Source organism: Dromaius novaehollandiae, chromosome 9 (assembly GCF_036370855.1).
Source record: "Dromaius novaehollandiae isolate bDroNov1 chromosome 9, bDroNov1.hap1, whole genome shotgun sequence".
NCBI classification, from domain to species: domain Eukaryota; kingdom Metazoa; phylum Chordata; class Aves; order Casuariiformes; family Dromaiidae; genus Dromaius; species Dromaius novaehollandiae.
In genome coordinates, this window is record NC_088106.1 from 12,955,379 (window position 1) to 12,978,959 (window position 23,581).

General features: G+C 40.1%; 2 protein-coding genes across 2 annotated transcripts in view; one reads left to right on the plus strand and one right to left on the minus strand.

The window, feature by feature from the left end:
- PSMD1 (proteasome 26S subunit, non-ATPase 1) overlaps positions 1-23,581 on the minus strand; it is an 81,917-nt gene that overhangs the window by 26,763 nt on the left and 31,573 nt on the right. The window contains exon 17 of the mRNA XM_064516751.1: positions 2,659-2,773. Coding sequence (XP_064372821.1) covers positions 2,659-2,773 — 115 coding nt within the window. The remainder of the gene's footprint in view (positions 1-2,658; positions 2,774-23,581) is intronic.
- Positions 11,126-23,458, plus strand: HTR2B (5-hydroxytryptamine receptor 2B). The gene is made up of 4 exons (XM_026093505.2): positions 11,126-11,807; positions 12,497-13,136; positions 19,905-20,105; positions 22,085-23,458. Exons 2-4 carry the CDS (start codon positions 12,827-12,829, stop codon positions 22,963-22,965), a joined length of 1,392 nt encoding a protein of 463 aa, XP_025949290.1. The 5' UTR covers positions 11,126-11,807; positions 12,497-12,826; the 3' UTR covers positions 22,966-23,458.

The window sequence follows — 23,581 nt, forward strand, 5'->3', positions numbered from 1 at the left end:
ACAATACATCAGAGGTTATAAGAGATTGTAATACAAACCAGGTTCCAGATTTTTTGGCCCTACTCACAGTAAAGAGTTAGAACATAAAATATTTAATATCACATGAAAGCGCTCATCTCAAATTCACATCAAGTAGAGCTATCTCTACACACCCATAAGGTAAATCTGTGTTTTGAAAGCATTTCAAAACACTGTATTGCTTTTTCAGATTCAGTAACTTCTCAGCTAAGTGCAATACTAACATGATCTGCAACAGATCTAACAAAAAGCATTTCTTCCAAGCTAGGCATTGAACAAGGATTATGAAAAGCCTTAAGAGATTCTACTGTAATATATGCTGCTGAAGTGTACCCAAGACCGGCATGTGCAATCTGCAGGCATCTCAAACTGAATCATTGCTTTAGGCACGTTTTTAATCTCCAATTACAACTCCACCACTTTGCAAGTCATGACTTTAAAAGAATTACTACAGACACAAATTCATTTCTAACCATGCAAGATCCCCAGTGGACATTACACAAGACAACTGAACTCATCTAAACTCACTGTTGACAAACGAGAGATCTCTCTCCTTCATTAACTTCCCTTCAGCTGTACAGCCCCTACCCTGTCCTGCTTTAGCTGCAGCCTTCCTCCCACCACTCAGGGAGCCTTTCCAGCCTGATAACTCATCAGAAAACTGTTCACTTCTCCCTGCCCCTGGTTAGTTTTCTGTGAGTTTCTCTAGTTGAGTCAGCTCAATAAGGAGCTGGACATGAGACAAAGCCAAAGGTAGCAGGAGGGACCAAGACAACCCATTTCAACAGCAGCAAGCTGTTAGTCTGTTCAGCCAACCTTCACCAACCACACTCTTTAGATCTAAGTGGAATAAATCTTAGACAGCAATTTGCAAAGCCATGGACTGTACAGGTAGGTCTGGTCTGTGGCAACAGCAGAGGCTGTCTAAGAGCACTCAGAAATGGCGGGTGAAGCAAGCTGTTAGATACACTTTTGAACAGGACAGATAACAATTAGACATCCATCCTAGCAAGCTCAAAGAGCTTTTTAAATTTATCACATGATCTTCTGATTATAGAAGTCAAATTGATTCACTTGTCAATCCCATGTACAGAGCTCCCTCCTGTCCATGCTTAAACTGAGGACATTAGCAAATGCAACTGAACGGTTCAAGTCGCTGAGCACAGAGCTCTCAGTGTACTTGTGTCAGTGTGAGAATTTAAAAAAAACAAGTTGATTTTACACAAAACACTATTTCTAAGAACCGCTTCTAGAAAATACTATGTCTTCTCTGAGACTGCTTTTTACCAAAGGGGCTATCTTGAAGGCTGTACTTCTCTGCCTGATGGTATCATGGGTATCCCATTCATCCCTTAGCATGCATTTATTAGCATTCATGGAACATCCACCATGACAAAAAGCTGAACTTACTTTCTCATCTCCAAAATTGAATATATTTCAACTTAGCCTTAAAACCTGCTAGCCCAGGAGAAACGTAACATATAATATAATGATACAGAATAATCAGATGTTTCTGATCTTTGCTGCGCAAAGCATCCAGAAATAAAAACAGATATCTTTGTGCAACTAAGAGCATTTCCACTTAAATCAACTTGTCAGATGAAGCAGGTTAAAAATAACTAGTTCTTTGATGTCACCTTCCACTTGAGAATAAAGCAACCTGGATAAAAATAGGACTTTCAGCTTGCTTTCAAGTCTGCATGCTTTAGATACTGAAGACGGCAGGCAGCGCGTGTCAGCATTCTGTGCATTTCACAACACGGGTGACATGCTAGTGAGTGCTCACGCGAAAGAACAAATGTTTAATACTACCTGAGAAGAGGATGAGATTGATAAGCGTGAGATGTATCAAAGACTTGAAGCATAAAATACTGCTTTTGCATGGACAATCTCTGCACCTATTTCTGTTGCAAAACTCATTCAGCACCAGTACAGGTTATACACACATGTGGATAAAGGGAGGAAGTTTATCCCAAACCTTACTTGCCCCTTGCTCCACAGAGCCCTTACTTTCCACAGCAGAAATGGGAATCCTTCTACTCTAAAAGCCCCCTGTTGCTATCTATGAGAAGTATCCTTCATGTACTGATACTTTTAAAGGGTGAGTAAGGCTTACTGACTGTGAGTTATATACCTAAAAATACAGTAAATTTTACTGCACTTGGCTTTACCACATGGATCTTCCAGGAATTACTTATCACAGAAAAGGAGGAGGGAGCTGGGAATTACGTGAAATACTTGTTGATTTCCTGTCACTGCCCAAAACCAAAAGGAATCTGTAAAATCTCAACACCAAGGGCAAAGGACTAATGATTTTGGAATACTGAACTCACATTTAAAGTTCAGTGGCAATTGACTGGCAGTAGGAAAACTCTAAGAAAAGTCTTGCAGACAAAATTCCAAGAACATGGCAATAATGTACAAAAACATTCTTCTACTTTATCTACTCCATTTACAAGTAGAAAAAGAATCTCTATGCCCAGGACAGTTAAAGAATTTGAAGAAGTGCTGCTATGCTCCAGCTGGCTAGAAGTGTACGTGCACTAGAAATCTGATCTCTGTGTGATGTTTCTGCACAAATGTCTTGGTGGAAGGAAAGAGCAGAAAGAGTCCTAGCATCTGACAGCTTCTGGTCCTCACCTTGTTTCCAGTGCCCGCACAGCAGATACCCAAAGCCATGGCAGCCCCATAACGCACATGGGGATTGTAGCTCTCTGACAGCAAAGAAACCACACTCGGACACTGCTCAGGAGTCCTAGAGAAAGGTAAAAGAGAACGGCATTTGTTATTGTCCTTCAAAATTTGGAGACTTCACTTTCTGTTCGTAGTGGAAAATGTAAATTGTCTTTCCGCACAGTACACTTTGCGTTTCTCACTATATAAGAGAAGGACTGGAACAGATGGTTGTATAAGGAATACAGGGAAATACACAAATGAATAAACCTCCCCATCCCAGCAGATATGACACACAGGTTCCCACAATTAAAGTTTTCTTTTTCATTGCATATAGATAAGTCTTTTAATGCAGAAAATATCTATACAGACTGAAGTCTTCATGTCTAGAACCCATGCTGTTGTGACAAACTTTGTGCTTGCAGAGGCTGACTCTTCATCAGGCACACGATACTAAATCTCCCATCAGCAGACACACAATCCATCTCCAATATTCAATCGATCACGAAGGCTGATGGTTCCCAAACTCTCTTTCACAGCCACTACTTCTGCTGGCTCCTCTTCACCCCTACCTACTACTGCTAACCAAGGAACGTGAGGAAATGGTGATACTCTGGGAGAGTGTGCTATATCTGCAGTGTCTGCACTCACCCCCTCACAACACCATGCTGTGATGCTGTTGTCTCTTAAGACATCTGAAGTAGGAGCACATGCTCCACATTTCACTTGTTGGGGACCAGCATCCTCTCGACAAGTACTAGCAGAACATCTTGTCCATTGCTGGGGGAGGTGAAAGGGCACCCTTACCTTTCCTACAGTAAGAATCACACATTGCTGATGCAGTGTTGTGAATATTTAGTATTTCTGAAGTAGGACAGAACTCATTTGCAGGTGTGAATATGCTCATTTCTCTCTGTCATCATATTTATCACTCAGTTAATTTTGATGCCACACAAACCACTTCACAGTATCATACGTTGCCAGTTTAGCATTTCTGATGTAGCATAGCCAAAATTGTTTTTTAAAAGAAGCATCGCCATGTCAGATGAGTCTGCATTCTGCACTTGCAGGTACTCCAATTACATTCATCACAGTTAATCTTTTAATTTACCGAGCTTGATGACAGCACAAACATGAGAGCACCAAAGAAGTGCAGATGGCAAGTACATGCTCATGAGAAGGAAACAAGGGAAACTACAAATTGCAGCGATTTAATTATGGCTGCTTCCAAAGTGCGAAAGTGTGATACTGGCACTTCCCATCCTGCATTTTCTATACAGAAGGATGGGGCTGGATGGTGGCAGCATGTGGTACACTGGAAATATGGCACCATGTAGGATCATTAAATGGTTATCAGAGCACTCAACCAACCTGAGAGGCAGAAAAACTATTATAGGGTATATGCTCCAGCATTGTTTTTATTTAAATTCATACCTGAATCAAAATGGAGCTAAAAAGGACCTTGAGCTATTGTCCAGTTCATTCTCCTGCCTCCAGACAGGATCAATTCTGTACGACCTTTCTAAGAGATCTTTGTCTCAACCTCCAAATGAAGTCAGGAGGGACAAGGACAGTGTCTTCTGCTTTGCACGGCACTGAGGACACAAGAGATGCCCATATAACCATACTCATATTTCACTTCTACTGCATGGATAACCAGTCAATTTCTGTTCTAGCTACTATCTCTTTCTGTTTCAAAATTTTTCCTGCAGTCTCCTCTGTTTTACTCATCCTAAACTCCCTTCTACACTCCTTTCTTCTGCCCATTAGTTGCAGGCAGGTGGCATTTACACGTGGTTTCCAATCCTGCTTCAAGTGATGTTGAAGGCACCCAGGTTTCACAGGCTACTCAGTCCTTCGGCAGTAACAGCAGCAAGTACTAAGATCTCCTACCTCGCCTCCCCTGCCAACAGTCTGCCTCTTTTATGAAGTTGCCTAAAACATCAGTCTGGGAGAAAGAATCCTGCCTAACAACCCCACCACCACCATCACCACCACCACACACAGGACAACAAGAATAAACACAGAACTGCTGGTAGCTCTGCTGCCTCTGAAATGCAGCCCCAACTAAGAATGCCAAAAGAAAGGGATGAGCTGGGAAACAAACCTGGGTTCTGTCCTGCAAGCAATCAGCAGAAGTGAAGACTATAAACTAAAAGACACATTCAAAACTACCTGTCAGTCTCTTGCTCAAATAACAGCTTGAATAGTGACAATGTTTTTTAAAAAATGAGCTGATGCGGAGACTGGGAATCACAAGCCCTGTAATAAATGAGCCCAAGCATTCAGCTGCGGGGAAGACTTCAGCTCTTGCACAAAGACTCTTAACACCTTTGTGTTTGCTTTACTTCAGCAAGTGTTGAACAAGCACACTGTGAGCCAAAGAAGAGGAAATCATCTCCTGGCAAAGATGTGATTATGCACTTTTGAGCAGTAATCATTAAATTCCTGTTCAGAGACCTGGATTTTATAAAATCATTAACTTGGACAGATCTTGGTGTCTGCAGAGTCAGAAGTTTTGGAATTCTTTTTATTATAAAATTGGGATTAATCTACACTAATTCATTAAAGAATTCTTAGCCAGATTTACTATTATTTATGACAATTATTTTGAATGCTTTTATCTGAAAAGTATCCTCAAAGCAGTCAAACATTTTGACAGGTGGTCTGTAGATTCACTTTTGGGAAAGAGGAGGGGAAAGGCAGGAGTAAAAAAGGCAAGTCAGAGTGATATTCTCCAGGCACTTGAGGTTAGATATACCTTTTTAAAAGGTGACAAAAAAATCAGCAATAACTATGGTGAAAATATTTAGTCTTCAGTTAAACAAAGATATGGCTGGGAAAGCACTATTCCTTCTATTTGGAACTCTTCCTAACAGACAGGTTTCACTACATGCTCTTTTAGTGTCCATCTGCTCTTGAATTTGCTGACCCCTACATAGTAAGCCTGGAAACGCTCAAGATGCCTAGCAAATTTGGGAATTAAACCTGCTGAGTGAATCCCACTTCTTTGCTCAGTAACTCAGTCCTCTCAACACTTTAATCTTCAAAAAGTGCCCTCCCACTTAATAGGGAACTAGAGGGCAGAATCACAAGGAGGTAGAGAGAAGCCCAAGAGCTCTGGGCTCTGTAAAAAAGCTCATCAGAGGAATAGGACTTCGGCATATGACAGCACTGCTGGCATCAGTGCTTAAGCCATAACATTTGCCCACTCGCTCTGTGGCTGAGATGCTTTATGAAATTCTACACCTTGTTGCCAATGGTTAGCCAACATAAACCCCAAACCATACTTGGTGAAGTTCATAAAACACAAGACAATTCTGCTGAGTGATCAGATGAAAAATAATAAAAAAAATGTCATTAACAGTTGCAGGCTGTAGTTGTGCTCACACGGCATTATTAACCACTGGTAATCCATTTCGGGAATATGTTTAAAACATTATCACGCTCTCCTGCCCCCAGCCCGAGGTTTACACCCTTAATTAAGAGCACAGCCATGCAAACTGCTGACTTGATATTCAGCACAACAGGGGGGCAGCTCTGCTGCTGATGGAGGAAGTTTCCATTTCATTGGTACCAGACCTCATGCAGGTTCCCAAGCCAACCCCACTGCTCTGGCTTCCTGCTGGAGGCTTCCACCACCTCTCTTGTGCCAATGGCTACATCGATGTGGGTATGGCCTGACAGAGCAGAAGCCTCTGGTGGGAGAGGAAGACAGGTAACAAGCAGTGGGAAAAAACTTAAAACTAAAAAAAAGTAGTAAAAGAGATAAATGGTTTATCAGAAGTCACACTCAGCAATAGTCTACTCTTAGTCAGTCCTAATACACACATCTATTATTACCAGAAGTTAAATATGGAAATTAACGTCACATGATATACCAGGATAACATCTGGAGATGCAGTGGGCAGAAGCTTCATCTCAGACACAAATTTTCCCCTTAAAAACAAACAAACAAAAAAAACTAAACTAAACCTGGACTATATTTAACATGTTGTTCATCCAGAAGTCATAGCCCTCTGGTCCGTCCTTCCTGTAACAGAGGCCAGTAATTTCATCCAACAAATTCCTACATTAACGCCTAAGGCATGTCACTATACTGGGCTGTATATCTTAGAAAGACGGGCAATGTCTATTTTTAAACCAAATTATCCTTAATGCACCGGTTCCTTCCTTTTTTCCTAACACCAGTTTTACTCAGCAGTTTGCTTTTGCAATTACATTTTACTACAACAGCAAAACAACAACAAAATAACTGCCTTATTATTTCCTTCATTTCCATTTGAAAATTGCACAACTGCTCCTACATAAGCCTTCGTAACACAGACGTCAATGAATCCAGACCCATATCCAAAAAAACAACACAACTAACTTCACTTTGTTCTGTCTGTTACCAGGAAACTAAATGAATCAAGAAACTAAAAAACCCCAAAAGTTTCTTCTATAGGACTTCCTCTACAGAGTGCTCAACTACAGCTTTGCTCCCACCCTATACCAGGCTAAGTTTTACTGCTGTGACATATATGATCTGCAGGTGAAGGACTTCCTCCAAGACCCAGTTGGGCTTGTTTCAACAACAACAAGATTTAAGATGCACCAAGGTAGTAACAACAGTTTCTCAGCAAAATGTAATAGCTAGCATTTTATTAGCTTTACTCACCAATGGTTCCTCCCAAAGCCTCCAAGAGAAACAGTCTACATAGTTACGGATTTTGAGTTTTCACTGAAACCAGAGCCAGAGAGAATACAAAGGAGCTGCCTAACTACTACCCAATGACCTTAGCCTTAGCCTCAACTTTGATCTCAGTTCCTGGGAATGTTCGTCCCCTGGTTATAGATATAACACTTCAAAAACTTCTTCTTTAAGTGTCCTGGAATATGATTTCTGTGAAACCAAAGAAAGTTTTAGATTCTTCATTACTTCCAAAGAGAGAGAAAAGAAAAGTATATCCAAAACCTCCGATGCAAAAATTCACAAGGTAAACCCAGAAAGTTGACCATTATTAACACAGGCTAATCTGAACAAAGACATGCAGATCAGCTGGACCCAAAAGGTGGACAATTTTCCATGCACTGATGTTGACCATGGGAAGTTCTACACAGTCTGTAGAGTATTCTGAAGTTGTTTTCCTTTTTCACCACAAACTTTCTTACAGCATCTCTGTTAGTAATCTGTAAGGCACCTAACTTGGGGCTTTTTCTGAAGGTAAAATACAACTGCAACTTCTGCAGAATACAAAATCATAACCCTTATTAGGCTTTGCCAACAAGAGCCTTATTGGGATATTGAAAGTTGAGGGACACTGTTAGGTACATCAAACCAGTCTCACAATCCACCTTAATCCTTTTTTCCAAAAAGCATGCAAAAACTCCAAGAACAAAAAATTAAAAGCTGGACTGCCATATCTTGAAGCATACTCCACGTAGTTCCTTAGATCACAGCCCGCTTAGAATCACATCCAAATATCTTTGTGCAGTTTATCTTTGATATTCTAAATTATACATCTCAAAGGCTGGATGACTGTTCCCATCTCTATATTTCAGCAGTAGTTTAGCAGCAAACCGTGTAGATGTAAGAAAGGTAGCATCGACAGGTAAATAAACAGAACACTGAAAATAAACATTCACACTGCTCTTAAGATTTAGGCTAAAAATTGAAATGTCTGAAGCATCACTAACATACACTTATTTTTTAGTCTAAATATTTAAGGACTTTACAACTCAGTGAAAAATGAAACGTCAGAGAATTAAAGAACAATGTCAAGTATATCTTTTAGATTCCTCATCAAGTCTCCCTGCTCGTATTTCAAAAGATTTTAAATATTTATGACTTTCTAAACTATTGGACATGAATTAATCATTTGATACTGAACTATTTCTACACACTGCTTTGCTACTGCAGTGACAGATGAAAAAGAAAAGCTTAACAGAAGCTTAATTTCATCCATGAATGAGTTAATAAAGGAGGAATGCAGACATCTAATCACACAATTTGAAGTCATTTCTAAAAGGAGGGGGAAAAACACACAAGATGGAAAAAGTGCAGGGAGAAATGCAACAAACTGACACATTTTAGTGCATATTAAGCATGGGTGTAAACCTCCTGCCTTTCTCTCTCCACAAAAAGGATCCAAGCTATTCCCATGCCAGGAATCTCCTGCAACTCATGTGCAGCACAGCCTCATTCTCCAGACTGCTTTTCTCCAAAATGCCTCCCAGTTGCAGAAGCAAGACCTGCTGAAGAACAAGCACTTCCAGGAGGCCTCCCACGGCGAGGAGGATGTGGGCGAGTGGGGCATACAAAGACGCAGCATACAAATTTGAGGAATATGTATCTTACTGAACAACGCTATCATCAGTGACAGCTCATGCCTAATGTAGCCAGGGCCCCACTCAAATAAAATCGTATTGGTGATCTGAAAACAGAAATTACAGCAAGGTGGGGGGAAAAATGAATAGGTCTATGCATGGTACAAATATTCAGGGCACATTGGAGCAGGAGTGTGGTCTAGCAAGATCTAACTTTTAGCACCGATTAACACGGGAGAGGAGCTGGACCTGGGGGCAGGGCAGCAGCCTGCTGAGAAAGCTAGCCAGAAGCGTGCAGCTAAGAAGTTTCTAGAGATTTGTTATAGATACATGTTTCTTAGAAATGATTCAAATCTGGGATTGTTCAAAACACATCACAAAAGGCAGAGAAGTTTGGGCCACCTGAAATGAAAACATCCACAAAGCAAACAAGTCTATCTGCTATACACGCCTGCACCTAATATACACCTAAACTCACACCATCATCCTCTGGGAGTTTCTAGGGAAGCTTTCTTTTCATCTATATTAAAACTAAATCACCTCCTTTTCAGTTAGATATGAATGCTTTTGCACAGCGTTCATCAGAGCAGACCACAGACAACAGTTCAATCTTCATCTGGTGCTTCCTCTTCCTCTACAGCTCCAATACTTCCCCCCACTACAGTGATTGAAAGTTAGTGTCTACTGTGCTGTGAAGGGAAAGAAAAAAACAACAGTGACAAGTAAGAAGTAATAAACCGCTTTCAAGATAATCCTTCGGATCCAGTGCAGGCTGCTTCAGTAACTGATGCTGATGATTAGCAGATGTTTTTGATAGACACTTCGTCTATTTTTTCCCCCAGAGGTTTTAATTCTGTTCTTTAAACTCAGAGATGTGACAGGAAGATCTGCACTTTGCATACACCCAAAAGCGGGCCACTGAAGTTAAAGGACTAATCCAATTTTTACTGTACTTTTGCAGCTTTGCTCTGTAATTTTTTTTTTCCATTCATGATTCAGACATACTGCCAATAATTCCACCACTAGAAAGTGATAATAATTCCAGCCTCCTTTCAAAAAGGGAAAAAAAAAAAAAACTCAAGCATCAATGAAGAAGGAAAAAAGGCTTCATCTATACAGTCAGAAAGGGTGAAAACTGGCTGCGCTTAAGCCAATGGAAACTTTGGCACAGGCTTCAATAGGGCTAGATTAACGCCACAAGATTCTTCAAGATTTATAAAATAAAACAGAAGCTGATTAGACATAGTGGAGCTTAAGGAAAACTGAAGCCAAACACTCATTGGCCTGATATAGCATTGTCCTGTCTTGATTTCTGCTTTTTATGCGTATTCATGGGCTCTATCCTCACGGCACTGTCAGAGATGACAACCGGGAGGTGGTCAGACGGTAGGGAAACAATTACTATAGCTAGATTCATTTCGAAAATGTAACTTTCTAAAGAATAAAGATAAGATATCAAAAGACAATTGCAAAGGAAGGCAGCACGAAATCTTATCCAAGGTTTCCTTTAAACTGCAAAAATACAGAACAAGTGATACCTACTTTGCTGGAAACTCTACTGCACTGTCTGAAACCACACGAAGTCAAATATTTCTACTAACTACTGGCAGCAGCTTTTTCTCTTTGGCCCCAAAGTAGGTTTTTTTAAAAAATACATTCATGTCTTTAGAAACAAATATAAACTGATTCACAGTTCACTGAGGACCTGATTCCCAAGTCAAACCTGGCAGCATGAGCAATTCATGGAACGTAATGGCCTGTGACACCCGGGGGGCAGATCCAGATCTCACCGTCTCTCCTGGCCTCGAGTTCAATAACTCTATTACACACTTGCCCAGTTGAGTGTCCTTCGAAGCAAATGCCATTTCCATTTCAATGCAGAGATATACGATGAAGTTAGTGACTACAGACACATTCGGCTGAGATTTGGAGGGTAACAAAAGACAACACTCATGATAATAAAAAGCAGCTGCATGTAGAAAGATTTAAAGCAACAGTGCACACATTTGGTGTGCTAGAACATACATTTATAAAATAAGTCCACATTAAAATTGGAGTGTTTGCAGTACAGCAGAACTTTTTAGGGTTAACGGTGCTTCCGTCCAGAGAGAGAGGGAACGAACACGCATATGCAAGCTATCACGAATAAAAAAAAGTTATAATACTGTAGCGATACTGGATGTGCACATCCTGATGCAGCAACACGGGGCATACGTTATAGCACTGGAGCACTGAGTAAGTTAACCCTGTCTGGCTCTTTTCCAGACAAACCCCATCACTCATTTATTTCCTTGCTTTCAAGCACTGGAGCTGGATGCACTGGAAGGAGTCAATCAACAGCCGTAGCAGCAGGCTGCAAGTTTTGCTAATAAACAAAGAGAAAACCATACACAGACTGAGATGCAGACCAAGAGATGTGAAACGCTTAGATCGCATGTGTTAGTCACGTAAAGAAAGAATGGAAGGACAGGAAAAAAGAACATTTTTTTTTCTTTTTTAAATGTGGCAAGAATGATTCTTCTCCTTCATTCAAGAATTGGAGAAAATACCTGGGTAAGAAATATATTTTTCCCCAACACAGAAATCCTTAATCTTGCTGCTAAAAGCAAAATAAGTGATAAACAGAGGTGCACACAGAGACAAGCTTAAGAAAAGTTACAAAACCCAAAAAACGAACGAACAGCTTTTTTTCTAGAGAGTAGTGAAAAATCGTATCTGAAAATCCACCCTGCAATGAAAAAGGAGACCATGTTACAAAGGATCTTCCTGGATACCAAGTGAATTCTACAGAAATGCACAAGAAAGGGGTAAGTCTGTCTTGGCATGAAAATTGCAACAAGTCAAATGTAGTGCAACTGAGCAGGCGGCTTCCAAAGTGACAGCTGTTTCAGTGTCTGCTCGAGGGGGGAAACGTAAGCGTTAAGTCTTCGGTGGAGTTGAGAGGGAGACGGAGGCAGACACAGAGAAAGAGTGAAGGGAGAGAAAGGCTGTGCTTAATAAAAGCCTTGCTCAGATTACAGAAACGCCAAGCAGTTTACTCACCTCCCCCCCACCCCTTCAACTAATGGGTAAATTTAGATGTCTCAGTTCCATAAATCTTTATGGCTCCTTTGGGACAGTCACCAGTGTTTTATTGTCTACAGCTTCCTGACCCTCACCTGATAAATTAGGAACCATAGACATTGAACGGAAACCTCATACATCATTTCGGAAGATATTTTGGGGGCGACTCTCTGTGGGGAAATAGGATTCTTAATAAGGGGAAATATGGGAACTGCAGCCTGCCTACGCACACGCTGCTGGAGACTAGACACTCAGGAGAGGAGGAGTTGCATATACACAGCGCGAGCATCTGTCTTTGCATCAGTTTGTACTTACAAAGAGCAAATCTACATACACTACATCTAAAGGAAACCATTTGGCATCCAAATTAATCCATCACTTTTTACTGCTGTAGAAAAATAACAGGAGCTAATGCACGGCTTGCTTTTCACAGCTATTGAATTCTCTCATCTAATCTGCTGAAACCTGAACCTCCCTATAAAGGGGCGACCAGACCCTGCACCCTACCAGCCAGGCATGGACACCAGACAAGACTTTCATTTTTAAGATCTGGCTGCGCCCAGCAAGGCACAGGATACAAAGTCTGGCTACAAGCTCTGACATGGTTACTGTATCTCAAAATAGCAGATGACCAATTTACCATACTGACCATGCTGGCCTTTCTTCAGGACCATCCGGGACCAGAGAGGAACAGTGAATTCTTACACCATACACAATTTCTGCGCGAAATACAACTCCTGAGCACGTTCTGCTGGGCACAAAAATGTCCTATCCTTTCCATTTCTTGAACGGCTCTGGAGCTGGCAATGGATCTGCGTTGCCTCTCTCAGTAACGGGAGAGCCCAAACAGAGCTACCCGAATGACGAACAAGGAAACAAAGTGCGTTGGGCAGCTTTACTGTTCCTCCTGGTGATAATCCCCACCATCGGGGGGAACATACTCGTTATACTGGCGGTATCTCTGGAGAAAAAGTTGCAGTACGCTACCAACTACTTTCTGACCTCCTTGGCAGTGGCAGATTTACTGGTGGGTCTGTTTGTGATGCCGGTTGCCCTTCTCATAATACTATTCGGTAAGTACAGTGCCTTTGTTTCTGTCAGCAGGCCAGCGCAGTGGGTACGGTTTGGGGAATTCTAACTTAAACAGAACGACTGTTTATTTTCCACTATTGTATTTTTTTAAAATCACTGGGATAAGGGCTCCAAAATCCTCCCTCCCTCCCTCCCTCTAACCATAATATAATCTAGCCTAAGGTCTTTGGAGAAAGCACACCCGCTGTGGATATCCTTTCCCTTGAAAGGAACCGTTCAAGGAACACTTGCGAGTTAGAACCGATACTAATTTGGAGAGGGGCAAGTACATGGGAAATTATATTCTTGTACAGTGCGTTATTATTTTGAATAACATCAGTACAATGTTGGTGTCTGTTCTGTTGGCTATTACAAGAATGGCAAGCAGTCCTCTCCTAAAAACAAGACATGAAGAATGAGTTTCTGGGCTGAGAGAACTAAGCTGTGGACAGGTTTTGAAGAAGTTCCTAGGAGTCGATGCCACTTAGTTTTATCTTAGTATCCGTTCTGCACTCTAAGTGCAGTCAGAGTTGATCTCTGGGAAGCATCACAGACAACAGGTTTTACCAGCGTCAGCTTCAGGGAAACCGCTTTTCTCCTGCCTTGGGGAAAATGGCAAGGTTCATAAAGCGTCCCAGAGAGTTAATTCATCTGTTAATCAAGGCAGCTTCAATCCATCTGTGTACTTAATGTAGATAAGACTCAGATTATCATTTAGTCTGGCTCATATGAAATAAAACAGATTTTTTTTAATACAAATATACATTGGGTGTGACATTTTCCTTTCTGGTTAGTCATTACAGAACAAATATGACTTTTTTGTATTCTCACATGTCCAGCCTTATTTAAAATATTGCTTTTGATAACTCATCAGAAGCAGCTCCGTGGGAAAGTCTTCTTTTTACTCCTAAAGCTTTTCTAAGAATACATTTTATTTTAAATAGGCTATTCCAGTATCATACAAATTGGGGGAGGGGGGAATCAATGTGAGAGGGGTTTTAAATAAGTTATGATTTAATTATCTATCTTTAAGGTATAGATAACACTGGGTCATAAATAATGAGAAGCTGCAGGAGTTTGTTTTTGCTATACTAGATCTCTAAGAGTTGCCTGAGCAACAAGCAGACACAAGCGTAAACTTAATTTCACAAAGGCCATCAGTAGGTTTTGTTTGCTGCAGAGGACTGGCATCACTTTATTAACAAATGTCTTTATTCATTAAATGCCTTGGCACTGAATTCTTGCATATTATAGCCTGTCTCTCCCTAATAGAGGTCTGACTTGGAGGACAGAATTCAGAGTTGAAATCATAAAATAGTATTTTTTCAAGCAAGTTTCTAAAAAACAAAACACACACCCACAGGCAGTGATTTCTAACTTGAAAAAGAAAACAACTGTCACTTAGAGAAACCACTTGACATAGGGAGTGGGGGGGTGGTGTAGAGAGAGGTAGATTGAGATCTATATACATGCATACACACACACAGTTACTGTAATTGCTTAGTTCCTGCCAAAGGCTTCCTAAATAATAAAAATAATAAAATTACTAAAGCACCAGTATTTGACTAGCAACAAATACAGAGGAAAGGCATGTTCCGGGGTGGGTGAGTGTGTTTTAATTTTACTAGACTAATAATTCCTTTTCTTTTTAATTTTATAAGAAGAATATCGCTGCTTAATCTCTCAACTAATCCAGTGCTAAACCCTGGTTACAACAGCTTAAAACATGCGAGGAATCTGAATTTAAAGAAGTCAAACAAAAGCATCTTTCAGGTTGCAGGAAATTTACAAGAAAGTAGTAAAAATTAGATATAATTAACTAGGTCAGATTGCAACCAGTCTTTCACATAGCAGTGGTTAAAACTGAAATTACTTGCATAAAATATCTGTTTCACAGCCAAACAGAAAAAAAAACGCTTTGCTGCTTCACCAGTTGGTGGAAGATGTGGCGGTGTTTATAGAAAGTTCAAACCGCGAGCAAAACACGAGGGGCTGCTGGAATGAAACGAGAACACAGACATTTAAGTACATAACAAGCCTCAATCTCCAAGCTACATTAACCAGATGACTACTTGAACACAGAATAATCATTGATAGCAAGAGCACCAACCAAACCCAGCCTTCTGGCACTTTCACCCAGGACCGTTGCCATAATAATAAAATAGCCGTGTGCAGTTTCTAGATACAGAACATAAATATTATGCTTCCGATTTTGGGACTGATATCTAATTACGTGGAGAATGTGTGAGGGAAAAGGTGTGAACTAAAACGCAGTCACATTAAACGATCTCGACTGCAAAAACTAACGTGTCAGACAACATCCGAATTCAAGATCTACTACAGATATTGGCTCTATGACCTGACAGTATGCTTAGAGAAAAACCTTTAGAAATAGAATGCTCTCTGTAATAAAGAACTACTTTAAAAAAAGACACTAACTCATAGGTACAATGCCACGAGCAGCAGATGATTTCTTCTCAGCAGAGCAACTAAAATGTACTTCAGTATAAACATACATTGCAGCTTTAGTTTAAGAGTGCAAATATCAGAATTTACAAACAGTTCATCACTTCCATTGGTTACTAAATTCTTCCCATTTCTCCCACAAAAAGGAGGGCCTGCTAGGAATAAGCTCTTTCTTTGAAATCTTGCTTTCAAAAGAGTTATCTGAATGTATAACATCCACAACTAAAGCAGCAAAACAAAGGTGCTGCTCTTCGCCAGCTAGTGAAAATAGCACATATTTAAGAGAGCTCCTCTAATTTACAAAACCTGCAAGAAGTAGTGCATTGCCTCTGGCTGGGTGGGCAGTGGGTTACCTGGAGACAGTGGATGCGCTATCTTTTAAAATACATTTTATATTCTTGATATGCATCTGCTTAAAAATCAAAAAGTAACGCTTGTTATCCCAGGCTGCAAATCATTATTTAAAAAACCCATCGCTAGCAGCTACAGCCTTAATCTTCCGTCCATCACTGATTACGAACCACGGCAAGTCTTCCTCCCTCACTCGCTTGTAGAAAATATAACGAGATAAAACTGGTGGCATTGCTAGCTAGTTTCAAAACCAGAAGTCTAAAGATAAGTAAGAAAAACAGGGTTTATTTCAGAAAGCAACTCTAATAAAATGACTTTGATAAAATTCAAAGCACTGCACGACAGTGAACGACTACTGCCGAAATGGGAACTGTAGTGGAGAAATGAAAGCGAGCAGTCACGGTGAGCGGCAAAGCAAGACGTGCTTCAAGGAGCCCCAGGCCTACGAAGCCCACTAAGCCGAGCACCAACACCAGGGCGAATAACGCTTAAGGGTCTAAAAACACGCTCACCCCAATTTAGAGACTGGTGCCTAGGCTAGCCAGCTACCGATTAAAAAGAGCCAAATTTCAATCTCAGTAAAAGTGCCACTATCTAATAGCAACAAAATGATTCCTATAACAAAATCTTTTACAGGCGAACACGTTTCAACAGCCCTTATAGCAAGAGAACAAATAATTTTCAAGCCTATTTAAAGATCCTTCTGAATCAGGCTTATACATACACAGAAACAGAGCTTTCTCCCAAGCTTTCAGAAAACCTTTTGGCTTATAGCAAGAGCAGTTTTTCTATACACTACTTCAGTTTAAGGATTACGCATTTCCAAGGTATTTCCTATAAATAAAGCTTTCCTCATTTCATAAATCAAGGGTAGACAGTTGCAGTAAAGGCTCGCTGCATTCCTCTCAAGGCACGAGACAAATCTTAACACACATATTTTTTTCTTGTATTGACTAAAAAGTAAAGAAGGTAATCTGCAACAGCAACCCTGTGGCAACTGGGAGGGCGCAAGGCAAGACTGGTAGGAAGGAAAAGTACCTTTTTATCTTACATGACCTGATATAGCTGGACAAACCAGATAAGTTTTCAGGCAGGCATGTTTATCGGGTTACCTAGGCATAAAAAACAACAAGAGCACCCACATCCAAACTACTAGGCTGATTTACATCAGTATTTCAACTCCCAAAGCAAAAGTAACTGGAGAATCTTGCTCGGCACAGTAAATCATTTACTGCATTGCTTTGCTCCACCAGTGGGGACATCTACAATGGGAGAATCAGTGTGTGTAACAGTCCAAAGTAGATATGACCTGTTACAAGCTCCCTATCACCATGTGGTAGTAGGTGTTCTTTACACCTGCAGTCTAAATTATAAAGCAGGAACACAAACAAGCGGGTCAAAAAAGACTCTTTCTGGATCCTAAGGTGAAACTAGTAACTATCTTTTCCCTACTCCTAAAATAACAGAATTGGCAAACAGTGAAACATAGACCAGCGCTAGGAAAGCACAGAAGCACAGCCCCAAACGTCCCTCAAACACTTGGCACAGAACTTAACATACACACGTAGAAACACGTAGAAACAAATCAAAATAGATAAAAGCAAAATATGAAACCTAGATGACTATGTGATTCTTAAAGAGCTACAGGTATCAGAGTTTCACAGCAATTATTTTGTTTAAATAATAACAATATCCTTTAATTCTTATCAGCTACTTTGGATTAGAAATATGGCCACGTACACAGAAAGATAACACAACATCATGCTATAGTCATGAATGTGATAACTTTCTGCCTTCTGCATCTGCTTCAAAGCAAGACAAAAAAATTAAAAAACCAAAACTCTGTTAAGTTGCAGTCATCAATTAACAAAAGCTCTACAGCTCATATAAAGACTTACAAGGTTGCTCTGCATTAGGTAGTTATTTAAATATATCTATAGTCAAAATGAGGAAAACACCTTTCTGTTGCAAAGTATTTGAGGGTTTTGTTCTGCAAAGAGCAAATTAATTGCAAAAGGAAAGAATTTATTATACTGTGATACCTAAATCCGCTCCAGAAGGCAAAGCAGCTATAATTCAGGGAGCAGCCTGTAAATACTCTCAACAGAAAGCATTAATTGCTCAGCTGGAATGCAGCAGTGTTATCTGTACATCCTTCAAGGTATAAAACATGCTTTCCAAAGTTCACATTTTATCTGTATTAACTAATTCTTCACCATAAGTCAAAAGAAGAATTTTTATTTTTTCTAGAGCGAACAAGAATATTTCGGGCCCATCAGATCAATTCTTTCTTTCAAATGACTGTTTTTTCTGGCTTGCCGAGTTCTATAGCTGGTTGCATGAGCCCCTAAGAGGTTTTGGTTTTCCTTCTTTTTGTTTAAAAAGGTACCATATCTTACAGCTCATTAAAAGTGTAGATAGAAACATTGAATACAAGCAACTTTTTCATAATATATTAATAACAACCCTCTCATATCCACACTATAAAGAAGAACAATTTTGAAGCATAATTTAAACTATCTGATACCTATTTTGGAAAATGCGCAGCTAAATACTAAAATTGACTGGTTAATGATTTTGAAATAAACCACCTTTCTTTCTTTCTTGCCCCATTTCCTACACCATCCTCACCTGGAGTCCACTGCTTTGGGAACAAAAAAGGTTCAGCTCTGGGCTCCATCCGTTCTGTCTAACAGGTGGTTTCCAAACCTACGGAGCGGGACAGACCAGTACAAGCTTTGCACAAGTACAAGTCTTTATAAAATTTTCCATCCTCTGGGGCTCACAAGTCAAGTAAAGACATCACCGCATTATTTCCATATATCAGCCACATATGAAAAAGTATTTTAATCTTAAACTACTGCAAGATTACTCCATTGATAAGATAGAGCACGACAATATTCCAGATCATTTGGCATTCTCAGTAGGCAGATGCATTTACTCAGATCAGGGAGATTTAAAACAATATGACTGGTTAGAAACGTCTTTTTTCTTAATCATCATTCAGTGAAGAACTCAATTCTCTGGCAGAACTTTTAATACACCGACTGATTGAGCACAGCTGAATTTTATAAAGAGGGAGAATACATTTAGCATCCTGATACCACTGTGAGTAAAAGACACTGAAGAGTTTCACTGAAGTTCATTCAGTTTGGTAGTGTAAACACTGATGAGGGGAGACAGCTTTCAAAAATACTAGCCTTCTGGAAAGCTGAACACTACGAACCCTTCATCTCAGACACAATGCAGTTGACAGATCATGTTTTTGCTGTAGAGATTTATATTAAGGACAGATAGCTACCGTCAGAAATAGGATGCAAGATTTAAAACCCAAGCTATCGCTCTCAAAAATGACATAAAGGAAAGCCCTTCAAATTTTATAAAATCATTAATATCACAAACAGAAGAGCCCTACTTTGCCACGTTAGTGCTCAACTGCATCTGATACTGTGACACAGCAAACTTTCCTTTTTTTGGGCTATATGAACCAGACTGCTCAGGATCGCCAGTAACTTCAAGATTCAAACCATGGTTGTGCAATGATTGACCAAGACATTGGTTATAACCCATCGTCTCCTCCATTTGATACAACCTTGAACTACTGGACTATCAAGGAGACACAGCTGAAAAAAATCGTTTAATAGCAGGGCCTAAGGACTAAGCACAGTCACGGTCCATTTGTGCAAAATCTTTTTATTCAGAGTCCCTGCCACAAACTGCTTATGACCTAAAACAGACAAAAAGACAGGGAAAGTTTATAATACATAAACAGACTGACCAGTATGATGGCAACAACCGTGCTGGTAAGGCGCTAACTAAAAAGTAAGACAGAATACCACTGAGGGAGGGACATAGGACTATGAGTTTCTCAAAGTTACTGATGCCAAGGAAAAGTCACACTCTGAAGACTTGCAGAACGCTACAATCCTAACGAGTTTTCTGTTCTCTTTCAGACAATGCCTGGCCTCTTCCAACCGCTCTGTGTCCCATCTGGCTGTTCCTTGATGTCCTCTTTTCCACAGCTTCCATCATGCACCTCTGTGCCATCTCACTAGACCGCTATATTGCAATTAAAAAGCCAATTCAGGCTAGCCAGTACAATTCGTGGGCTACAACAATCATCAAAATCATCGTGGTTTGGCTCATTTCAATAGGTATGTGAGACTTGGAGACTGGAAAGAAATGCAGAAGCTTTTCATGTCCAAAACAATAGCTGAAAGCTGGGCAAAACTGCAAATGGCAAAGTAGTATTGGTTAGCAGACACTATCACCTAGCCTAAGTGCATCTCTTGGATCATAGATGGCTACATCATAAAAATCTGTCTCAACAGATGCTCCTTGTCAGGCTTACTGGAAAGGCCAAGGGCTGAGTAGGGATAATCACCGCTCTTCTCCACAGCCCTAAAAGTGGGAAGACAACATCTGCATGGGTAGCATGTCTCCTAAGACAGCAAGATTTCAGGTTCCTGTGGAACCAATTTATTATATTCTGTCTCAAAGACAATTTTAAGCCTCGAGTAGATGCTGCTAAAATCAGTGCCTTGCTTACCATTGTAACATTCACACTGAAGATTAACATTTACTGACAATATAGAAAAGTCTAATTTTTAAACAAAAATATAAAAAAACAGTTTATATGAAAGATGCAAATGTATATCCATTTATATTAGCATCTCTTTGTTCTGTATGTGGCACTTAGCCTATCTTTAATGGTTCTTTTTTAAAGAACCACTCAAAGAATTTAAAGATGTAAAGAAATTTGTTAAAGGAGCTAAGGGGGTGAAAACATTTAATTCAAGTAACTAACTTGCACTGCACGTAGCAACAGGCACAGTGTTGTATGCTCTGTGTGCCAAGAGAATAAACTTATTCTGAATTAGTTTGGCCAATGATGCACAAGACAATGGGTACATCCATCTTCTCGACCTAGGCATACATGCCTGAAAACCAAAATTCCAACATGAAAAAAAAATTAGGGAAGATCTATGATGACAGGAGAAAAGATCTATCTCTATTTTATCACAAAAAAAGGAAGCTGCTAGCAAGACAAGACACTTGCAGGCTGACCTTTTAATATCTGATTTATTGTTATTAATCAGTGCGATACTTTTTTGTTTCATTTTTTCTGTCACAAAAGTACTCTGCAGCTGAGCCATAGTTCTCCAACTCAAAGGCTAATTTGATTCAATCCACGTTTTAAATGTTTGCTGTATCTAAAGGTGCCCTTCTTAAGGAAGGGATCAAGTGGTAAACCATTTCGCTACTTGCTGCTTTTGACCAACCTCAGTAAGCTGGGTAGCAGAGGAATACAGTAAATCCATAGATCTCATTAAGTGGTATCAGGAAACATAGCACGAATAACCTTCACCAGACAGCAAGGAACCTGTTGTTTTTGTTGTAATGTCAGCCTGCTGGCAAATGAAGTGCTGACTGTAATTCAGCGGTTATAAAAAATTCATTTAAAAAGACAAGACTGCTAACATTTTTTTTCAAACGAGTGGTGAATTACAGAGCTAGCTAGCTAGCCTCATTTAAACACTCTTAAATATCCAAGAGATTTTAAACAACAAATCCATCTCAAACATACACTACATAATTCTGGCAACCTTTTAACTATTTGTATGTATGAAAGAGTCAAGCAGGGTGAAAAAAAATCAGCTGTGTCCAATCACTTGGTGTGGTTAAGATAAGAGAGAAAGACAAGTTTTGTGTATTTAGACAACTGGCCTTCAAAAAGTGCAAAGGTTATCCCGGGGAAAAAAAAGGCAGACAACATTAGGAAAACTTATTTCACTGGAGGAAAAGCCACACTAGCTGTAGCAACTAGGATCAAAGCAATTCATGTGTTTTACACTTGAGAATTTGGCAACCTTATACTGCTTCCTATGCCATTAAAGGCTAGGCCCAATCTCAGTTAAAAAGGTCATTCTTTCAAAGCACAACTTGCTGGGTCTCACAAAGTACTATTTGCCCAAGTTATCTATCCGATGTTCCCAACAACTCATGTTTTCAGTCACTCCATGCCTGCTCCAGAGCTTAGGAATCACCTTGCCCTACAGACCCTGCAGCTTCAGGTCCAAAAGGGAGATTGCAAGCAATTACCTTGCTGAACCACTTGCTTTTTCTCCTCTAGGCATTGCTATTCCAGTCCCTATCATAGGCATTGAAGATGGAAATAGCAACTCTACAAACATAACGTGTCTCTTGACGCCGGAACGTTTTCAAGACTTCATCCTCTATGGATCAGTGGCTGCATTCTTCATTCCCCTCACTATCATGATAGTCACTTATTTTCTGACAATCCAAGTGCTACGCAAGAAAGCCTACTTGATCAACAAGCCACCCCAGCGTTTCACTTGGTCAACAGTGTCCACAGTATTTCAGCGGGACATAACACCTGCATCCTCACCAGAAAAGGTGGCTATGCTAAATGGCTCCAGAAAGGACAAGACTTTGTCCAATGATATGCCTGTCTGCAGAATGTCTACAATCGGGAGGAAATCCATGCAAACCATCACCAATGAACAAAGGGCCTCAAAAGTTCTGGGGATTGTATTTTTTCTTTTCTTGCTGATGTGGTGCCCATTCTTCATAACAAACATAAGTTCAGTCCTGTGCAATTCCTGCAACAAGGAAGTTTTTCAAAAGCTCATGGAAATATTTGCTTGGATAGGATACGTATCCTCAGGAGTGAACCCTCTTGTCTATACGCTCTTCAACAAAACATTTAGGGAAGCTTTCAGCAGGTATATCACTTGCAACTATCAGACCACAAAGCCTGTCAAGGCCCTTCGGAAATGCTCCAGCAGGATCTCTTTCAGAAATTCTGTGGCAGAAAATTCCAAGCTCCTTGTTATGCATGGGATGAGAAATGGGATTAATCCCATTATGTACCAGAGCCCAATGAGGCTGAGGAGCTCACCTATCCAAGCATCATCAGCCATTCTGCTGGACACACTGCTGCTCACAGAGCATGAAGTTGATAAAACAGAAGAACAAGTCAGTTATGTATAGTGGAATGACAGCGATGTCCATATCATAGTATTACTGTATGTATTCTAGGTAACTGTGCTATAAGAGGGTATAAATAATATTTTTCTTTTTGTTATTTATGCAAGCAATATCTCAAATTTGTATTAATTCCTCTCCTCCAAAGTCTCCTCTACTTTAACCCTAAATTCCATGATAGCAACCACAATTGCATTCCATGATAAACAATGACTATTGCAGAACTGTAGTCTACAGGAAGAGGGAAATAAATAAAAGAAGCTAAATCAATTTGAGTAACTGACTTAGTTCTCATCTTCAGCCTCTTCAAAGTACATTTTTACAAGACAGCCATCCCTGTACAAACACTGCTGTAACATTCACTTTGGCAAGAAGACAGAACTCTCAACAGGTCGATGATACTCTACCTAAGACTAGAGTGATGAAACTAACAGGCAAGATACAAGCTTGCTGGTTTTGATTTAACTGCACAGGCTAAATAAAACAGCATATGAGGTCATTGCACTGCCTCCTACAAATACATGTTCCTCTGCTGAGATTGTGCACCCGTGTATGAGCAATACGTATTCTGAGCTGGGGAATGGTATCACAAGCAAATTCACTGGTTCCAGTGACAACAAAT